This window comes from Paramisgurnus dabryanus, chromosome 17 (genome assembly GCF_030506205.2).
Source record: "Paramisgurnus dabryanus chromosome 17, PD_genome_1.1, whole genome shotgun sequence".
NCBI lineage: Eukaryota > Metazoa > Chordata > Actinopteri > Cypriniformes > Cobitidae > Paramisgurnus > Paramisgurnus dabryanus.
The window spans coordinates 23,190,089-23,211,050 of record NC_133353.1 but is presented as its reverse complement, the minus strand read 5'-3'; the positions used below and the strand labels follow the sequence as shown (position 1 = coordinate 23,211,050).

At 37.2% G+C, this 20,962-nt stretch overlaps 1 protein-coding gene across 1 annotated transcript; it reads right to left on the bottom strand.

Annotated features, from left to right (window-relative positions):
• Positions 1-1,402: 1,402 nt before the first annotated feature.
• Positions 1,403-20,947, bottom strand: exoc5 (exocyst complex component 5). Its single transcript, XM_065288609.2, has 18 exons — positions 20,767-20,947; positions 19,802-19,896; positions 15,016-15,163; positions 13,553-13,747; positions 11,527-11,591; positions 9,115-9,143; positions 8,913-9,022; positions 7,876-7,920; positions 7,602-7,742; positions 6,719-6,801; positions 5,987-6,196; positions 5,726-5,873; positions 5,503-5,611; positions 5,120-5,240; positions 4,944-5,030; positions 4,713-4,821; positions 4,374-4,589; positions 1,403-2,845 (listed from the first exon to the last, which is right to left on the bottom strand). Exons 1-18 carry the CDS (start codon positions 20,791-20,793, stop codon positions 2,657-2,659), a joined length of 2,127 nt encoding a protein of 708 aa, XP_065144681.1. The 5' UTR covers positions 20,794-20,947; the 3' UTR covers positions 1,403-2,656.
• Positions 20,948-20,962: the final 15 nt, after the last annotated feature.

The following is a 20,962-nucleotide window of genomic DNA, read 5'->3' as shown; positions in this document are numbered from 1 at the left end:
ATAATTTTTACAAGCTATCCAGTTGTGATTAGAGCTGAGAGAATTGAATTTCCCTGGCAGTGATCATATTCATATTAGCCTAATTAATAGCGCTGTTTAACTTCGACTGTTTACCGCTGTAATAACATCACAGTGTGCTGGAAACTGAAGCTCAGTCTCCCCTGAAGCGCTTTATCTCTCTCTCTCCTTACTGGCCGTGACGACCGCACACATCTTAAACACTGCCGGTGTTAAGCCATTTCGTTTCCCCCAATATATTTGTCTTTTAAGTCGCGGGAAAACAATTCTTCTGGTAAAGATATTACCATAAACCCTATACAAGATCCCTGCGTCCAAAACCTCGTATTGTATATTATATAACTTACTGAATAAAAATAAGTACATACCTTATGTGTTGTGTACGTTATCTTTATCAGTAACATGTTGGTGCACTATGGCATCCTGACATGTCACCCGCCATGTTTGTTATCTGACCAGTTTGCTTGATCACCTAATATGCTTACAACAATGGTGAAATTATTAACTCTGATGTTGGTAAACAAATACAATCTAAACACAAGGTATAGTTTTTTTTATCTATGTACATTTTGGCAGCTTTTCAGCCCGGGCCACATGGGATAGACAGGGTTGCCAAGTCTGTGTTTTTCACACGGAATTTAAATTCTTTCCGTAGTTTTTTTTTTTTTTACAATAAAAGGTGTAATAACTTTGTTCATTGTGTCTAAGCATGTTGATTTTATTTTTGAAAAACAGACTGTGTTTATGTTTCATACAGTGACTGTCAAATATGTATTCTGGGTCTGGAAATAGAATATTTTGAGTTTTGGTGTTTGGGATAGTTTTTATTGGCCATTGGCTGGGTTTTGTTACGCAGACCTGGCAAACCTTAATTGTCCATCCAAAACAAATCTCAGCAAAAGTAGAACTAGGTATTTCTCAGATTATTTGTATTTGTCATATAATTTTGTTTTGCACACCCAGGTTTCAGATACACTATTAGGCATTTGTATTTGCACAAATTATGCAGTTTTGGAAGTAGCTGTTATCCTCAAGGCAGGTCTATTTTTTAAGACCTTATAAGCCAATACTGTATCTAATATATATTTCACAAAATATGGATAAATGTGCGGTAAAAATTTGTTTTTACCATTTTATTATAATTTTAATAAAAACGTGTTAATATTTTCTTCTCTTCCTTTTGGTGTATAAATCATAAGAGGTGGTTCATGTATGATATAACCTCTAAACTTTATAATCCTTAAAAATTAAAATGATTTTCATCTTTTAAAAAACTGTTTCACATTTTACCCTATATAGTAAGATATATAATGAGGACATTAAGATATGGCATAGTTTGAATTACTAAGGGGCTTTGAGACCACCCTCAATTAAACTTGCCTCATTAAAAGAAGAGGGCAATTTCACACATTTTATTTTCAGAAATATTTTAGGATGAGTAGCTTTACAGATGATTTAGTTTGCATGTAGTGTCATTTTGAAGGTGAATTCATGTTTGAATGCAGTACAGTGTAACAGAATCGCACAACTTAATTCTTTCTTAAACTCTAACACCAAGGTCAAGCTCAGGAGTCACAGATCTCGAGTTGACCAGAGGTGAGGAGTTCAACCCAGTCATATGACATTACTGCATTCAGCACATACCCATCAGATTAATGTGCTCTTGAATAATAGTTTGTGACTGGAGAAACTCATACACTTCTGTTTTTTAGATATTACCAAATAAATCCTACTCAAGAACCCAAATCTTACAATATTGTACAAACAAAAAAGCTGTTTTATGGTGTCGTAAAATGTATGGCAGATTTTTTAAGCACTGATGAAGTAAGTTACTGATTACATTGTAAACATGGTTGTTAGGTGTGTACTGCAATTCACAACTAAAATCAAAACATTTTAGCATGGAGCACATAAGAAACAAGAGCAACATAAGTACATCAGATGGTGATCTAACACCTTTTATCATCATTAGAATCAACTTTGCTTTGAAATCAAGCTTAACATTTAACATAACAACAGACTTCCTATATTAAACCATAATTTGTCCTCTAGTTTGACTATTCTGTAAGTATGAAATGAAAATAGGACTGAACAGGCTTTCAAAGCATGGCAACATTCATAAAACATCTCCGTTGTTCTGTTTAAAAGAGGAATTTTCACCCCTTTGTTGCCCTATGTGTGCACAACAGCCTGAGCAAAACAAGCCAGGCAAGCTCACTGATCCAGAGCAGTGCGCTGAACTGCCCCTCTTGTCCCAGCAGAGCCACAGAAGATGGATTTGGCACAATCAAAATAAAAGCTAATAAAATTGAGTCTCTAGACCACCCAAGTCCAATGGTAGAATCATTTAAGAGGTCCACCTCTGTTCATTTAACATCATGTACTATAAATAGCCTTTTATATTCTCTATATTATAGACCTATTAATTGTGGCATGAACGAATGAAATAGGCAACTTAAAGCTAAAATGGAGTAAATGCAAAATGTTAGGCTTTGAAATTGTTACTGTTTTGTTCTTTAAACATAAAGTTTAATTACAGACAAAGCCTCTGGAGATTGGCCTCTTGTATATTTTTAAGCAGTTCTGAATGGACGTCTGTAAGGTATGCTGTGCGCTAATTGGGCAGGCCTGCCAGTCATTAGCTAAAATGTCGGCCCAGTCTGGATGAGCGATAGTCTACTCTTAGCTGGACGAAAGCATGGAGGAGGTTCCTGTCAAGGTTGGTCAACTGCTCTCCAGAGCACACCTGCTTGAGGTTGTCCGGGGCAACAACCAGGAGATTACACAGAGCATGAAGTGTGTCAAAGAGCTGGAGCACAAGTGCAACCTGTGGAGGGTTTGTAGTCAAACATTAGTGTTAACAATTAAGGTAACGCAGGCTTTATAACTATGAAACATTTTCATTTGTTCCTCCAAAAATTAGTAATTTTATGAATACTGTACTGTACAAAATAGAGTTTGAAACTCTTAAAAAGTTCAATCAAATATGTATTTTTTTCCTATCCTGGTAAAATTTTCAAGTAAAGTGTTATTGTAAAGATTGTCCACCTTATTGGATCATACTGTACTAAATATTATAGGTGCCATTTTATTTTATACAGTATTCACGTTTTATTGTAATGAAATAAACCTGACTATGTGTAAAACACACTGTGTAAAACCTGATACATTCATACAATAATTTATATCTATTAGTTAAAAAAACTAACAATTTGTGCATTAATTTGTAGACATCACACATAACTTTCTTGGAATATAATGGTAACAATCCATCTCAGAAATAGTATTAACCTTCAAAACTTTTACAAAAGTGCTCATTAATGACAAAAAATATGCGCATGAATGCTTAATTTAACCCATTATATTAAAGGATAACACCACAGTTTTTCAATATTTTACTATGTTCTTACCTCAACTTAGATTAATTAATACATACCTACCTTTTTTTAATGCATGCACTTAATATTTGTACAGTGAGTCATGAACATGTTAGCATTTAGCCTAGCCGCATTCATTCCTTAGGATCCAAACAGGGATGAATTTAGAAGCCACCAAACACTTCCATGTTTTCCCCATTAAAAGACACACGAGTAAGTATGGTGGCACAAAATAAAACGTGGGGATTTTTAAGCAAATAAAAAATTAGAACTATATTGTATGGCGGAAGAGCACTTAGTTTGCGGCACTTCGACCTCGGCGCGCAGTTACATCACAACTCCTGACTACTTCTCTCTCGCTCAAACTTACATCAATATTACTGCGCCCAAGTTTGAAGTGCTGCAAACGAAGTGCTCTTCTGCCATACAATATAGTTCCGCTTAAAAAAATTACTTTGTTTTGTGCCACCATACTTATTCATGTAACAGTCTTTAAATGGGGAAAACATGGAAGTCTTTGGTGGCTTCTAAATTCATCCCTGTTTGGATCCTACGGAATGAATGGGGCTAGGCTAAATGCTAACACATTCACTACGCGCTGTACAAAGATTAAGTGTATGCATTGAAAAAAGATAGATATGTATTAATTTGTCTAAGATGAGGTAAGAACATTGTAAAATATAAAAAACTGTGGTGTTTTCCTTTCAGAAATAGTTTCTTAACTTCAAATAAAAAAATTACATGTGATTATTTTTAAGATAATTTTATAATGCTTTCAGCTATCAAACAAGTAGCACTTTTTAGTACTTTTGGCACACGTATTTATCATGTACATCCATTCTGCTGAATTCTGCAGTTTCCAAACAATTAGCGCTTTAAAACTATAAATACATTTTACAGCTTTGTGAGAGTCTGGTCATACAAAACAGTTTAAAGTGGCCAAAAATAAATCCTATGAGACCTTTGTCTTCTACTCACCCTGAAATCTTTGGCGCAGCGGCGGTACTCTGCCACATCACAGATGGCTAGCATGCCACCCATGGAGCTATAGCTGAACTGCTGCAGGTGTTCATGGATTAGCCTGTGGAATCTCACTCCCAGCTCCGTCAAAACTGTATCCACATTCTTACCATCCATGGATCTCCTCACACGCTCCACCTGCTTGCTCACGTAGACGCACACCTTTGAACAAGCCTTCAAGAAAGAACACAAGAAAAAAAAGTGAAAAAATTAGCCATACAAGACATTGATAAACTTTTTTAAATGAAATCACAAAGAAAAAAATACTAATTACTATCCATGGATTTAATTTCTTACTGCAGTGTACTGTATCATGACATTGTTCTCATCTTCAGGTCTGAAGTCTGTTTTCTTCTGCTCAGTGGCTAGGATTTGCTTCATCTGGCCAATCATACAATTCAGTGTCCTAAGAAAACAACATTACAAAATGTTACAAAACTGAAGTCAACACAAATGAGGTTAAAGATTGGCTTTCGTCCTAAATAAGAATCAATGCCGTTCAAACAACTAAATTAGTTTTGAACTAACCGATCAATTCCAGTGTCTAGCTTCACCTCCATCTGTTCGATCACCTCTTTCTTCTTGTGCAGGCACTCCGTCAACTTAGGAGAGGAGCTAAAGGGGTCAAAAGTCGAAACAAATGTTATGGGAAAGTCAACAGTCAGAAGAGGTATAGCCAAAGGATAAAAATGAGTCAAACTCGCCTGATAAGAGGCATGAGATGATCGTTAAACTGCTTATCAAAGAGGTGGAAGATTGTGTTGGCCTGCTGGACCACATCCAAGAAGTACAGGTTGGCATTTTTGGCATCCGCAGATGGGATGCCTGTGTAATAAATGTAATGCACAATAAATGTTCATTCTGTTTCTCTATGAGAAACTTCCTACTGATCTTCCTACTGCAAGAATTATCTCTGTACAGTGCATTGAAAAACCTATAGCATTGCCTACTAGTTAGAACAACAATAATGTCTTCAAATATGGAAATATGAATCATGAACTTCTTGACTGAAAACCTTTATTAACAAAACTCAGAATCATACTATACAAGGGGAACTTGGAGACTCAAATGCTTTGGCCAGGCATACCTGAAAGCCCAATCTCAAGGGCATAGTCTATATGGTCCACACAGAGGTAATCCACCAAAAGAAGAAAGATGGAGAAAGCATTCTTTGGTAGATCTGAAGGGTCAGACAACTGTGAAAAAGACAAGTATTTACATCATTATTCATTGTATTATAGTCCTCAAATTCCTGCATAAAAAAGAAAGGAGACATTTCACAATTCAAGTTCATAACAATGCTGTGCTACCTTGTTGCATCTCTCAAAGGCATGTCGGGTTTCCTGCAGCAGGTTAACTACAACCTCTTGTGAGAGCAGGGTCTCTCCATGTGTATCAATACTGGGCCCGAGAGGCAGGTTAGTGCGCTGTCTGATCCTCTCTTTTAGGTCTTGGATACTAATAGATGAAGAGGAAATTTAAGTGATACACTGAACACTTCTATATAACAGCCTTAAGCTTCTGAAGCAATTTTGTACTTCCGTCTAACAGAACAAAATCCAGATCCTTACCTGCCTGCACCTACGGGACGTTTTTGGTGGTTCTTTGAGTCGTAGAAGCGTTGAAGAATCATGCTGCTGCGGCTTTGCAGATACTGCCGCTCCATATCAATGTAGCTCTCCAGATAACACGAGAAGATGTTCTTTATCAGCTTAGACAGAAATGTGTGTTTGTCTGAGCCCAAGTTAAAGTCCGAAAGCTTAGCAGCCAATGCCGTTGTCCTGCAAATAACAGGTAAAATACTTCAAAATCATGGTGATGGAAATTGAATTGGTGCCAACATACAGTAAACAAATCTGTCAAGAAATAACTAAAATCATAAGCTCTAATTTGATTGGCTGACTATGCTATTTTTGGAGGTCAGAGGGCATATTTTTATCAATCCACCTTGAAAAAAAGTCAAGTTTCTTACAAGTTATAATTCTGATATAATTGACCGCTTCCAAAGAACAACTAGTAGCAACATTTTCCAAGGTTTGGGAGGTTAATACATAGCATAAAATAATTTATGTTTGATTGAAATCTTTAGTAGAGTAAAAGGTATCTCCATAAGTACATTTTGCTAATATTTTTAACTGTCATTCAGTTTTACATGTCTTCTACTCTACTTATTGTGCAAAACTATGTTCAGTAAAGCAACTGCATATGACAACTTCGTATAAACAAATAAACTGTTTTATGTTACAAATACAAAGTTTGATGGCAAACTATCTATATTTAAATTAATAATATTTAATCAATACCTTGTATAGAGGTCATAGAGGTTTTTGAGGTATTGCTCCACGTCAGAGTTACGGGTCTCATCTAGTTTTTCTTTGACATGAGCCTGAAATCATAAACAACATTTGATTTAGTTACAAAAAGATGACTTACAGGATTAAAGCTACAGTAACTGGCTGTTAAAATAGTGCTAACTAGCAGTAAAAAACTGGAGATGCACCGCTATATCGGGCAATAAAATAAATTTTTAACATTATTGGCTATCGGCCAATAGTTTAAAAACCGTATGTATAAGCTGAATTTGGGCAGAAGGGAAAATTCACCTTCAAGATCATCTAATACCTACTTTCTAGGGGACTTTTAAGATACTTACTCCACCAGACAAGACGAGACACAAGATTGCGTTCTTTAAAAAAAATCCTCAATGATAAAATGGATAGAATGGAAAGTAGTCCTTTATTTAACTGAAATCACATAATTTTGAAATGTTTTAACTAATCTAAGACTGTCACTGATAATTATTTTGGTAATTTTATATTTTTTAGTGATAAAAATAGACCTAAGTGAGCAATAACCTTTAAAAATCACATAATAATGAGGCAATAATAATCGGTTAAAATAAAGTATAAAAAACTAGTTAACAGATGGTTTTATTAAACAAAAACATTATATGTTGGGGTTTAATTAATGCAAGTTAATATATCCACCAAACTGGTTATCAGTATCAGCAGATATCAGTCTGAATATCAGCTATCGGTGGAAATATTTAAAATCAGTGCATCTCTAGTGAAAACTATATGTATATAGTATGTATATTTGACTGACAATTTTTTTTTTAGCAACACTATATAATGGCAAGATATACAGTAACACATGTTTTGTAATGTCCTCCTGTGGGCCTTTTACCTGTATCTTGTTCTCAAAGATACTCTGAATGAGTTTAGCCATGACGGTTTCCGGACTGCAGAAGACCTCTCCAACCTGCTTATTAACACGCTGACAAAGAAGGGCTATGTCTTCAAAAACATCACTCCTCATATATGCTCCCTGTAGATGAGAAAGACAAGCTACTTTGTAATTATACACACATTCCTTAAATTATTAATGAAAGTGCACCTAAAATCAAGTATAATCTTAATGAAATTAACAGAAATAAATGATTGTCCTAACTAATGCGCACCTCTTGACACTGCTTAATGTAGACGTCCACACAATGGGCATAACCCTGTAAAGGAAAGAAATAATTACAGATTACATATATGGCAAATACGCAGAAAGCTCTGATTTGGGTTCCTGCAGTTGAGTGGTAGAGTATTGCAGCACAAAACATTTGTGGGATCGATCCCAGGAAACACACATACTAATTAAAATGTATACCTTGTAATTCACTTTAAGTCACTTTGGATAAAAGAGTCTGCCAAATGCATACATTTAAATGTAAATGTGTTATTTGCAACTAATTTACCTCAGTAACACTTTTTACTGCAATTTTACTTTGTGATAAATGAAAACATATTAGAGTTTGATTTTACCTGCACATAACTGAATGGACAATGAAAAGTGAGTGTTTTCACACCAGACTATAGCTAGACTTGAATACGAGTTCACAGTTTATTGTAAAGAAATCTATTCCCCTCTTTTTTGAGAAGTATTTATAAGCTGAATATGGGGGCAGAAGGGAAAATTCACCTTCGGATCATCTAATACTTACTTTCTAGGGGACTTTCAAGAGACTTACTCCACCAGACAAGACGAGACACAAGATTGCATTCTTTTTAAAAGATGCAAAACATTAATATGTATGTTGGGGTGGGCAATATGACCAAAATCTTATATCACGATCGGATTACTTTTATATCATGGTAACGAAATGTATCACCGTACAGTTTTTTTTAATCTTTTAATAAGGTTTTTATGTTATTAAAATATTTAATGCCATAGAATTTTCATAATTCATACAAAAAATGTATACAAGCATAAAAAAGAAGATAAAATACAAACAAAACTCAAGATAACTGAAGATAAACAGTCATATCATGGGGATGTCAGCTAAAAAGGAAGTAGATTTGAAGCTCTGAGTTACATTTTAATGCAAGACTTTATCTTGGAATAATATCCGAATTAAGCATAATAAATTCAAAAACATGTTTAAAGAAAGTAAACGGGTCAATTCTGAATTTGTGTTGACTTAAGGGGCTCAGAGTACATTCAACAAACCTTAAAATGAAGCAGGACTGCCGCCACCTCTCGCATGCGTCCAATCTCTCCTCTCCTTTGAGCTGCTGTAAATTCCTGAATTAACTGACGCTCAAGATCATGATATTTACCTGTCAAACACACACAACACTTATGTTGATACTGCATATTTATCATATAGATATATATAAAGTTGCTGTATTGTTATTTTGCAGCTGCTTACTTGCTATCTTGGCCTTGACATCAGAAAATCTAAAAACAGGGTAAAAAAATCATATGAATGAAATGTTTGTGTCTTTTTGCATTTTTGTGACTTAATGCTAGCCTATGATAGCCTATACTAGCCTATACTAAGGAAATGTATATGAAGAGTTCAGATGCGAAACCTGCTACCTGATTTCTTGTTAATTAGCATTTTTATCAGAATCTTAATGGAAGTATTTAATGAACGTATCGTATGTGTTGAGAGTATTCGGTTACAGTACTTATTTCATTTTTGATGGTGGGGTTTAGCGGCTTTTGGATCTGAACTCTTCATATGTATATATAAGGGGATTAAGAACTAGCATTAGCATATTCAAATATGCAAAGAATCTATTTTGTAATATTCGGTTTATACTCTATACTTTTGATTTCAGCTTGTGTTACATACTGTGAGGGGTCAGGAAGAATTTGCAGTAATGGCAGACTTACTTTTTGTTATAAATAATCAAAAAAGTGTGTTAATACATTAAACATTTAAAGGTGCAATGTGGGACTTTTAGCGGCATCTACACTCAAACCGTGAGTTCACACCAGCCGCGTTTGGGGTGTCAAATTCACGTCTACTGCGTCTAGTTTGCCGCTTGAACATTTTGAGTTTGCGCATGAAAGCCGTGCAAATTCTTGTCATCGAGACATTTGCGTGGAAATTCGTGTCATTAGAGGGGCTTCTGCGACTCCACTAGCTTCCTGTAATCATGTCACTACTAGAGCAAGCTCCTGATTGGTTAATGCGGGGAGTTTTTCCGCCAATTTCAAATTTTTCTACCTTTCCTAGTTAAATGCCTCATTCACGCCGCAAAACCTACAGACGTGCGTCATCACGTCTCCACATTGACGTAACGTTGAAATCACTCGTGCTTGACGCCTCTACCACGACTGGCCTGAACGCAGCATAAGAAAGGAATTTAAAAAAAAAATGTCATGCTTTTAACACATTATGTGTAATTTTAACACATGTCAGTTTGTGTTAATTTTGTGTTAAAATAAAAAAGTAACACAAAATGTGTTGTTCCAATAATAACACATAGATGTGTGGATTCTGGGACAACGTATTTAGTATGTTGTCCCTATACTAACACTGATTGTGTTGTTTTTAACACACCCATTTCTAAGAGTATAGCAGTAAGCAGTATAGTAAATGGTATTCATTTACCATTAGCGCATGCTGGTGACGCTGTGCTAACATGTGACGCAGCAGTCGAAACCTTCGATTCAATAGACCAATTTAGAGTAGACGTCACAGTTACGTCACTGCAAGCTGCGCGCGCAATGCGGTTGCAGAAAAACAGTGGAAATGAATTAGACACGAGTGAAAAGAGCAAGATAACTCACTGGAAAATGTCCGGTTGTGCTGTTAAGTGTCAGAATAAGAATGCCAAAAAAGATGGCTTTCATTTGTATAGAATATCATCGTCGAAGACATCATTTGAAGATAAACGTAGGTGTTTATGATTACAATAAGCCCTTAAACGGACAGAATGGAGCAAGGAAATCATCTGGAAATCTTTTAATAATTAGAATAGAAAATAAGTAGAGAAAATGTCCGGTGTTTTGTCGAAGTCTGTTCCCTCCATGTGTTTCTTATAGCGATTTTATCACGTTACAATTATAATTTATTAAGGAAGAAATAATAGAAAACTGGAAAATTATGAAATATTTAATAAACGCTATTATATATAATACATGATAGTATTGCTTTTACATGTACTTTAGCGATTCAGACTGTAAAAATATTTGATTTAGCAAAAAAGAACAATACATATACATTACATACATGCATATCAGTAGCCAAGCCATTTAAACTTTTTATCTATCTAAAAAATAAACGTAACGTGATTAAAATGCTATAAGAAACATTGCACTAAAGGGAAACATATAGGAATCAGACTTCGACAGAACTCCGGATCCATAAAAATCACGGTTTAATGCTAAAACACTTCACAACCCTACTGCGGAGCAGTCACTTTCTGCAACCAGTTTGGCTCCGCCCACAAAAAAAGTCATCTCTGTTTGCAAACACGAAATTGGTCTATAGGTGTCATAGGGTAACGATCTTATAGGAGTGCAAAAATCCTGCAGTGTATTCTGGGCTTAAGGGGGACCCGCAATGTATCTAGATTAAAAGGCTAGTTTAAAGGAAATAAAAACAATACAGTTCATTTTGTAGGGTCTTTATACACCATTGAGAAGTTCTGTATATTATATTGGATTTCTGTCAAGAGATCCTTCTAAAAGTCCCACACTGCACATTTAACTTTTTGAATTTTATTCTGGCAAAAATTGTGATATACATTTTTAATGTTATATGACATTAATAACCAATCTCTGCAGTACAGTGGTTTCAAGTTGACTCTGTCCACAGACTTCTTACCTATCAAACGGAAGCTCCTGAGCAATCAGGTGCAACTTTTGAATGATGTCGGCAGCTTCTTTTATCTGTTTGGGATTAGAACAGACGGTGGTAAGTAAGAGCCCATGTATACTACAGGACAGATGCCTCAAAACATGAACCAAGGCCAGAGGCATCACCCCTAAATCTGTGGATCGGCTTACGGTAAACCTGTCCCTCTCCTGTCCATGTTCATTTATCATCTTTTTGTCCACCACAAGAACGATAAGCGCAAGTTCTAACCTGTGCACCTGAACCTCATCAGCAGCCCAACTTAACCCCCGTCCATCAAGAGCTGCCCATCCAACACCTTACACTCACTCATGACTATTACGAATGGACTATATCTAATCCCTCACTAAATCACCTCCCATAATCTGTCCTCCCCCTGGCAGGTAGGAGCTCACGCCAAAAACAGGACCCTGACATGAACCCTTCCACCTTTCCCTTCAAGCCCGTAGGAGAAGAAAAAGGCCCTGCCGTCCACACATCCTCCGTTCCTCTCTGCTTTTCCTGCCTGCCTTAGCTAACATCATTATTGTGCTCCCGTGAGGTGGATCCATCCCTTTTCCGCTCTCCTCGCTGAGGTTTTCTAAGTATCTGTCCCCCAGCTAAGATTAGCTAAATCCCATGTAAGTGATGTAGCAGTCTCCCAGCAGTAGGGGTTTTTTACCGGCGCTTGTCTCCTTGCTGCCTAGGCCTGGCCCTCCCTTTCACAGGGATTAACCCAACCTTTCGTTCCTTCCTTTTCCTATTCCTCTTTTTCCCCTCTCAGCTATTCACCGGCACCTCTTTTCTCTTCTGGAGGAGTGCTCATTTTGAGAAATATTGAAAAGTCTGCCGGGTATATTCCCACATGGTCTCTAGAAGCATGTTGGTGGCCTTATGCTAATAGCATCAGAAGATGTAAGACTTGCCACCCAGGGTTGGTCACATTAATACAGGGTAACTTGAGAGATTAAGTTACAATGTGGCATTTCCAATAATGGTGGTGCACATCAACAACTAAGGAGACATTTTGCATATGAACAAAATTGTATTGCACCTCCACACAGTGGTGGAACCATAAAAAATTATTAATTTAAATTTAAATGAAGAGTGAGATAAAAGAGACTAGGTATCAAAAATATGTAATTATAAAAAAACTGCCAAGTAAATAAGTTATCAAAATTGTGAAAAAAGGCAGGTTTTAAGACCACATATCGCCACATCAAACTACAACCTACTAATTTATTCTTTTGATGTCACGTAGTGCTGTCACAATGATTAAATAACCGTCTCATCGCGATTATTTAATATCACTGCAATGATTGCACATCTCTCTAAAAAACATAAGGGGGAGCTGCAGCGCCTGTATAAACGAGACCGTATCAGATGGTGTTTCTTAACTAACAGTGTAACGCAACATTGCAAAGCCATTCAATACAGTAAAAAACAGCATTTAAAGAAATGCTGGATGTGATACGAACTGCCAGGTAAAACATACATATCCAAAACAGCAATTGCAAATTTAGGGAAGGATGCTATTCTTAAGGATCTGTAAGGAATTGATTTTTTGGAGCCACTACAGACATGTTATTTTGAAATTACTTTTTTATTTTCAGTTATTTTTTATGTTTATTTCTTATCAAGAATTTTCAGTTTTTAAAATGTATATTCATTAAATAATTACTTTAAATATGTGTTATGTATTAATATTTACTGCCAGGTAAACCTTGCACAATTTAAATAATCACAACAATGTGTGAAAATTATTTTAATGAACAAACAAAAAAATTATGAGAATTAAATATCAAAGCAATAAAACAGACAATTAATCATCATAATCACCAAAGCCCTAAAACAGGCAATTATTCTTCATAATTGTCACAATTTAGCAGGCAGTTGACCTTCAGCCAAATTTAATTATCGTGACAGCAATAATGTCATGTATTCTAAAGTAACCAAATTGGCGGTCACGGAGTGAAATTTCTCTGATATATCCATTGTTGTGCTATCTAAATCTGACCTTTTCAGGATTGTTGAAGACATCACTGCGCAGCTCTCCATCCAGGAACTCATTGAAGTACGTCATGAGCCTCTGGGCTTCCACAGCCCTCTGCCTTGGCGTGTTCACTCCTTCTAGCTGATCCCCCAGATGACAAACCTTAGTGGCCACATAGCTGATATGTTCATCAAGCTCCTGGAAGTGCTGAAAGGCTACCTAAATGTCCATAATAAGGAAGGTGAGGTTGTGAAACAAAATTTGCTGTACTGTTTTTTTGTGAGGAACACACTGTAAAATGATTCCTGTAGATGTTTAGTTATGTTTGTTCAATTATTATTAATGCCATTTTAGCATCTATGGCTATTTTCAGGGCGAGAACCGGTTAATCCATACAAAAGTTGACCGACCCAAGTTAATTTACACACATGTTGGGGGAGATCCAAATTGGAATCTCCAATTCACCTAACCAGCAAGTTTTTGGCATATGGGAGGAAACCAGAGTACCTGGAGTAAACCCACGCTGACACAGGGAGAACATGCAAACTCCACACAGAAAGGCCTTGCTTAACTCTTTCCCCACCAGCGTTTTTAAAAAAAGTTGCCAGCCAGCGCCAGCGTTTTTCATGTTTTTCACCAAAGTTTAATGCCTTCCAGAAAATGTTCTTCTTTAAATATATAAACATACAATATACTAAATGAAAGAACAGACCCTCTGCTTTCAAACAAAAAAAAACGTTTCATCCTACCTTTAGTGGTTCTTTTGCAATCAGCTTTTGAATATGGGTAGGTTTTTGCAAAAACACCATATTTTGAGCAAAAAGCAGAGATAATTAAATTTTTATGACGGACTTTTCATACAGATCCCATTCAGAGCGATCTTTAAAACAGACACGGACATGCAGCAGCTTGCCATAGAGCAATACTTTCGGTTTTAAAAAGTTGCGGACCTGCGCCACCTGGTGGATAATAGCGGTATTGCAGAAAGACGGAAAATCTCGTCAATGGCGGGGAAAGAGTTAAAGGAACACGCCAACTTTTTGGGACTTCAGCTTATTCACCGTATCCCCCAGAGTTAGATAAGTCCAAACATACCTTTTTTATCTCTGTCCGTGCCGTAACTCTGTCTGACGCACCCACCGCCAGCCTAGCTTAGCAAAAATGGCTCCAGCTAGCATACTGCTCCCAATAAGTGACAAAATAATGCCAACATTTTCCTATTTATATGTTGTGATTTGTATAGTCATATGAGACACAGCCATCTTTTAACGGTATACATACTGGGAACTATATTCTCAGTAGGCGAAGCACTGCTACTTGGGCGGAGTGATTTGCTCACAGCACTTGAGAAGCCCCTTGGTGAGGAGCAGAGAGTTCACGCAAGTGTTGTGCTAATCACTCCCAAAAAGTTGGCGTGTTCCTTTAATTATAAACAAATTATAAAATTGTTTTAAATTTACTTATGTATGAATGTAAAGGAAACTGACTTGGTTGCTTCTCTGCAGGTCCTGGACCTTGTGGGCAAACTCCTTGGCTTCACGGTGACATTGCTGCTCCAACTTCTCCACCTTCCTCTGGATTCGTTCATCTAGCTGTTGTAGCTCCTCGATGTGGTTGACAAACTCCTCCAGCAACCTGAACAACAGACAAATTGTGTTATACACTCACCTAAAGGATTATTAGGAACGCCATACTAATACTGTGTTTGACCCCTTTCGCCTTCAGAACTTCAGTCTTAATTCTACATGGCATTGATTCAACAAGGTGCTGAAAACATTCTTTAGAAATGTTGGCCCATACTGATAGGATAGCACCTTGCAGTTGATGGAGATTTGTGGGATGCACATCCAGGGCACAAACCTCTCGTTCCACCACATCCCAAAGATCCTCTATTGGGTTGAGATCTGGTGACTGTGGGGGCCATTTTAGTACAGTGAAGTCATTGTCATGTTCAAGAAACCAATTTAAAATGATTCGAGCTTTATGACATGGTGCATTATCCTGCTGGAAGTAGCCATCAGAGGATGGGTGGGTACATGGTGGTCATAAGGTTATCCGCCTCAAGTTTGTGCGTGTTGTGGCTTCACAAATGCTTTGCTGCATACCTCAGTTGTAACGAGTGGTTATTTCAGTCAAAGTAGCTCTTCTATCAGCTTGAATCAGTCGGCCCATTCTCCTCTGATCTCTAGCATCAACAAGGCATTTTCGCCCACAAGACTGCCGCATACTGGGTGTTTGTCCCTTTTCACACCATTCTTTGTAAACCCTAGAAATGGTTGTGCGTGAATATTCCAGTAACTGAGCAGATTGTGAAATACTCAGACCGGCCTGGCTGGCACCAACAACCATGCCACACTCAAAATTGCTTAAATCACCTTTCTTTCCCATTCTGACATTCAGTTTGGAGTTCAGGAGATTGAAGCAACTGCCATGTGATTGGTTGATTAGATAATTTCATTAATGAGAAATTGAATAGGTGTTCCTTATAATCCTTTAGGTGAGTGTAATTTACCTTGTGGAGCAGAAAGGGAAATGCTTAGGTATTGAAGTTAATTTCAAAATGTTCATAACATAAGGCAAGGTATGTCTTTAATTGTACTTTAATTTTTGGCAGTATAAACTGCCAAAGCCTTGAATGTATGTAAAAAAGCTGGGTTGATTTCTGCTTTACAACTTGGTTTCCGTTCCACAGAAAGAAAGAAAAAACATGGTAGGATAGTTCACCCCAAAATGAAAATTATGTCATAATTTTCTCAACCTCATATTGTTTAAAAGGGCTACGAAGATTGATACCAGCAAGTTGAATTGCTGACAAAGAACTCTGTGATCATTTTTATACATTAGTCTGGAGGTTTGCCGAGCATTCCAGAAAACACTCTTTGTGTTTACAGAACACTGGAAAAGGATCCATTTCACACTTTAATTTGCAAGATGCAGGCTTACGTCCCAAATTAAGTTAGCTTGGCTAGCATGTAATCTATGGGGAAACGTAATATAAAACCTGACCAATCACATGAAAACCCTGAAGCTCTGTTTCCATATGCTGAAACCAGCTCAGCAGCAAGGATCTGTGCTGAGATTCATTTATCTTTCATGAATACTTCTTCAAACGGACTCTGAAAAGTCTAGGAGACTGATCTTAAACTGGAAAACGAAAAAGCGTCCAAGTAGAGCATCATATTTGTCAAGATCATATAAGTACTTACCTCGGCAGCAAATCAGCTAATGGCCTGTTACCATAAATTGTGTCTCTTTATAACAATGTCCTGTCTGTAATGTGTGTGTGTGTATTTAGGAAAACTCACATATACATCCGAAAGCTTCGTCAGCTGCATTTCAAAGAACTTGTAGGACAGCAAAGCCAAAAGCTCCAACTCAGCAAGTTTGGATTCTCTGGGTGGTAGCAAAACATTCTGAAGTGATGAGTATATAATCTCATATCACCGTAATTCCCTAAACGCTGCTGGCAGCTTAAGTTCTTTTTCCTCTCCATCTCTTTCCTTCCAAATTTGTTCTCTTCCATCATTTGTGAGTCAATGGTTCGCCCAGCTCACAACAGCCTCTTCATGGTCGGTTATTTGAGAGCTCAGTGTAAAATTGGGGACGATGTTTCTGCTCTGGCAGTCAAAAAGCACTTTTGCAATGCTTTTATGTTGAAGTAAACTTCTTGTCGTTTTGATGCTTTTGTCTACAACAGTTACATGATTGTCAAAATAGTCATTCGAACAATATCATATGTTTTGATGATGCACACGGTACATTATCATAATTAAAGGGATTGCTTTTATGTAAATCTGGCCTAGATGTAAACTACTCATTTTTTTGTGTTGCGGAATCGACTTGAAAATGCAAAACATGTTAAACAAACAAATAACATTATATATAGGCGACAACAGTAGTGTCCAACTTTGAACAATTGACATCTTCAAATATGAAAAAATATTGTATGCATGTTGTATAGGAGTATACACTAAAGCAGTGGTTCTCCGAAATTTGGCTCCCCTTGTGATGTCAGAAGGGGATAATATTGCCTCTTAATCTGCACTATCCAACCACAGTACTGCCATTTAGTGCAGAAATCAGCTCATTTGCATTTAAAAGGACACAACTAAATGGCACATTTTTGCTGACATCTTCTGAGTGGCAATTTTAACATGTTATAATAAATCATTTATATGGTATTTTGAACTTTACATTTGTACTCTGAGGACACCAAAGATTTATTTGACATCTTAAAGTCTTGTAAAATGTCCCCTTTAAATGTTTAATTTATAGTTTCATAATAAACAACAAAGTTCTGTCTGAATTCGGTTCCCTATTGGGTCCTTTTAGGAGGGTCGGAGTTCACTTTGTTTGTTCACATCCTGAACTGCTCTGAGGCTTTGTCCACACGAAGCCGGTGCATTCCCTATCCGATCATTTTTTTCTCGTTCTAAAAAAAATAATCTGTAAACAGGGCGTCGTCTCAAGAAATATCTGCACAACAAACGAAACCACTGAAACCGACTGAAAGCGGTGTAGTATATATGCCAGACCAGTATGGGGTGCTGTACTTCTGCCACAGATATACACTATACACGGAGAAGAAGACTTTGAGCATGCGCATAACCTTGCGCGCTGTATACGAACCAAGAAGAAGAAGTGATGGCAAACGCCACAACTTCAAGAGCAAAAGCCTCCTTTTGTCTTTCTCCTGGTTGTGTTCCGTGGTGGATCTAAGAGCATGTGGCGTATGGTGTTGTTCATTATCGCTTGCTCACCACAATTGCATAGAAGCAATAGATTTTGCTGTAATAAAGCTAGTAGGCTTAGTAGCTTATGTAGCACGAACACAATCATGTAGTCCGCCATTATTGTTGTTGCTGTACGTGTGATGCTGCCGACACGTGATGTGATGACGTTTTCGCTTCACAAAATATACGGATAGGCTGTACACATGAAACCGCAAGGGTGTCGATTTCAGATTTATCCACTTTAGGACCCGGTTTCAAAAAATAGCGGTTCCAGTCTCCCAAAATGCCGGATCCGTGTGGACGAAACGCCAATACGATAAAAATGTATACGTATACAGTGATTCACGTCTCCGTGTGGACAGCCCCTGAGAGCGTTTGGAGGGCTCAAACAAACTGAGTGTAAAAACACCCTCAGAAAGAGTGGACTGCAGCTGGAGTGAGTGCTTCAAGAACCACTACGCACAGACGTATACAAGACATTGGTTTCTGCTATCGCATTCCTTGTGTCAAGCCACTCTTGAACAACAGACAACGTCAGAAGCATCTCAAAGACAAAAAGGACTAGACTACTGCTGAGTGATCCAAAGTTATGTTCTCTGATGAAAGTAAATTTTGAATTTCCTTTGGCAATCAGGGTCCCAGAGTCTGGAGGAAGAGAGGAGAGGCACACAATGCACGTTGCTTGAGTTCCAGTGTGAAGTTTCACAGTCAGTGATGGTTTGGGGTGCCATGTCATCTGCTGGTGTTGGTCCACTGTGTTTTCTGAGGGCCAAAGTCAACGCAGCCGTATACCAGGACATTTTAAAGCACTTCATGCTTCCTGCCGCTGACCATCTTTATGGAGATGCAGATTTGATTTTCCAACAGGACTTGGCACCTGCACACAGTGCCAAAGCTACCAGTCCCTGGTTTAACAACCATGGTATCCCTGTTCTTAATTGGCCAGCAATCTCGCCTGCCTTTAACCCCACAGAAAATCTATGGGGTATTGTGAAAAGGAAGATGCGATATGCCAGGCCCAACAATGCAGAAGAGTTGAAGGCCACTATCAGAGCAACCTGGGCTCTCATAACACCTAAGCAGTGCCACAGACTGTTCAACTCCATGCCACGCCGCATTGCTGCAGTTATTCAGGCAAAAAAGAGCCCCCACTAAGTATTGAGTGTTGTACATGCTCATACTTTTCATGTTCATACTTTTCAGTTGGCCCAGATTTCTAAAAATCCTTTCTTTGTATTGGTCTTAAGTAATATTCTAATTTTCTAAGATATTGAATTTGGGATTTTCCTTAGTTGTCAGTCATAATCATCCCATAATCAAATTAAAATAAATAAATAAACATTTGAAATATATCAGTCTGTGTTTAATGTGTGAATATAATATACGTTTCACTTTTTAAATGGAATTAGTGAAATAAATAAACTTTTTAAAAATATTTTAATTATATGACCAGCACCTGTAGTTATAAGAGTAAGAGTTCCAATATATTCTGCTGACTATGATATATATAAAACAAATCATAAATTATGTTGTGACTCACTTTTTGGGGTCAAATGCCTCGGCTCCTCCTTTAGAACCTCCTCCAGGAGTTCTCCAAGCCAGTCTCTCAATATACTCATCGGCATCAAATGGTTCCTGGTGAAGTTTATATTGTAAATATTTTTTAAAAAAAATCAAGTAAAGCTTATAAATTTGACATCACACCTTAAATTTCATCAAGTTAAATTTCACAAGACGTTTTTAAGATGTCAAATAAATCTTTGGTGTCCCCAGAGTATTTTAGATTAAAATAACATACAGATAATTTATTATAACATGTTAAAATTGCCACTTTGTAGGTGTGAGCAAAAATGTGCTGTTTTGGGGTGTGTCCTTTAAATGCAACTGAGCGGATCTTTGCACTAAAAAGCAGTGCCATTAGCAGTGGTTGAATACTGCAGATTAAGGGGCGGTATTATCCCCTTCTGACATCACTGGGGGGGAGCCAAACTTCAATGACCTATTTTTCACATGCTTGTAGAAAATTGTTTACCAAAACTAAGTTAATGGTTTGATCTTATTGACATTTTCTAGGTTGATACAATCACTGGAAACCAATTATAGCACTTAAACATGAAAAAAGTCTGATTTTCATGATATGTCCCCTTTAAATAACGAAAAAGAATCGATTACAATCTATATTGCTTATACATAGGTGCGTACTGTAATGAGGTAAAATTTCTTCCTTAGGCTATTTAAATATAAATAGTGTGTAGGATAGTGTCAATAGCTAAAAATTGTGAGCCAGTTTAGTGTTTTGATTAAGTATTGTTTACCACCAATGCAACTCAACTGATTACATGCAAAAAATTTGTCAAAACTTAACGATTTAAACACGTGCACTTAAAATGCGCACTTAATATGTGCACTTAAACGCGTGACACACACTTTAAGCTATAAATCAGTTTGTCTTAAAGCTGTAACGCAAACCGTGACATATATGATTGAATTATCAGACAGACTTACCTCGAATAACTGGGCTGTCGTAGCCATATTTGACAGCGCCTAAATGTAAAGACGTGCCCGAAAACAACGCTCAAAACTGAGAAGTTTCCCCTATAATCCCTTTTCTCCTTGTATATTTCTATTTTGAGTACAGTTGCTTCCTGCATCCAACTGCCATGACCGGACCGGAAATAGAAAGAAAGGATACAAGGAGAGG

Coding starts and splice junctions, on each gene's coding strand:
- exoc5 (XM_065288609.2), bottom strand. CDS start 20,793: ATGGCTACGACAGCCCAGTTATTCGAG. Junction 13,748..15,015: donor ACCTGCAGAGAAGCAACCAA/GTCAGTTTCCTT, acceptor ATGGACATTTAG/GTAGCCTTTCAGCACTTCCA. Junction 4,590..4,712: donor TCATGATACAGTACACTGCA/GTAAGAAATTAA, acceptor TCTTTCTTGAAG/GCTTGTTCAAAGGTGTGCGT.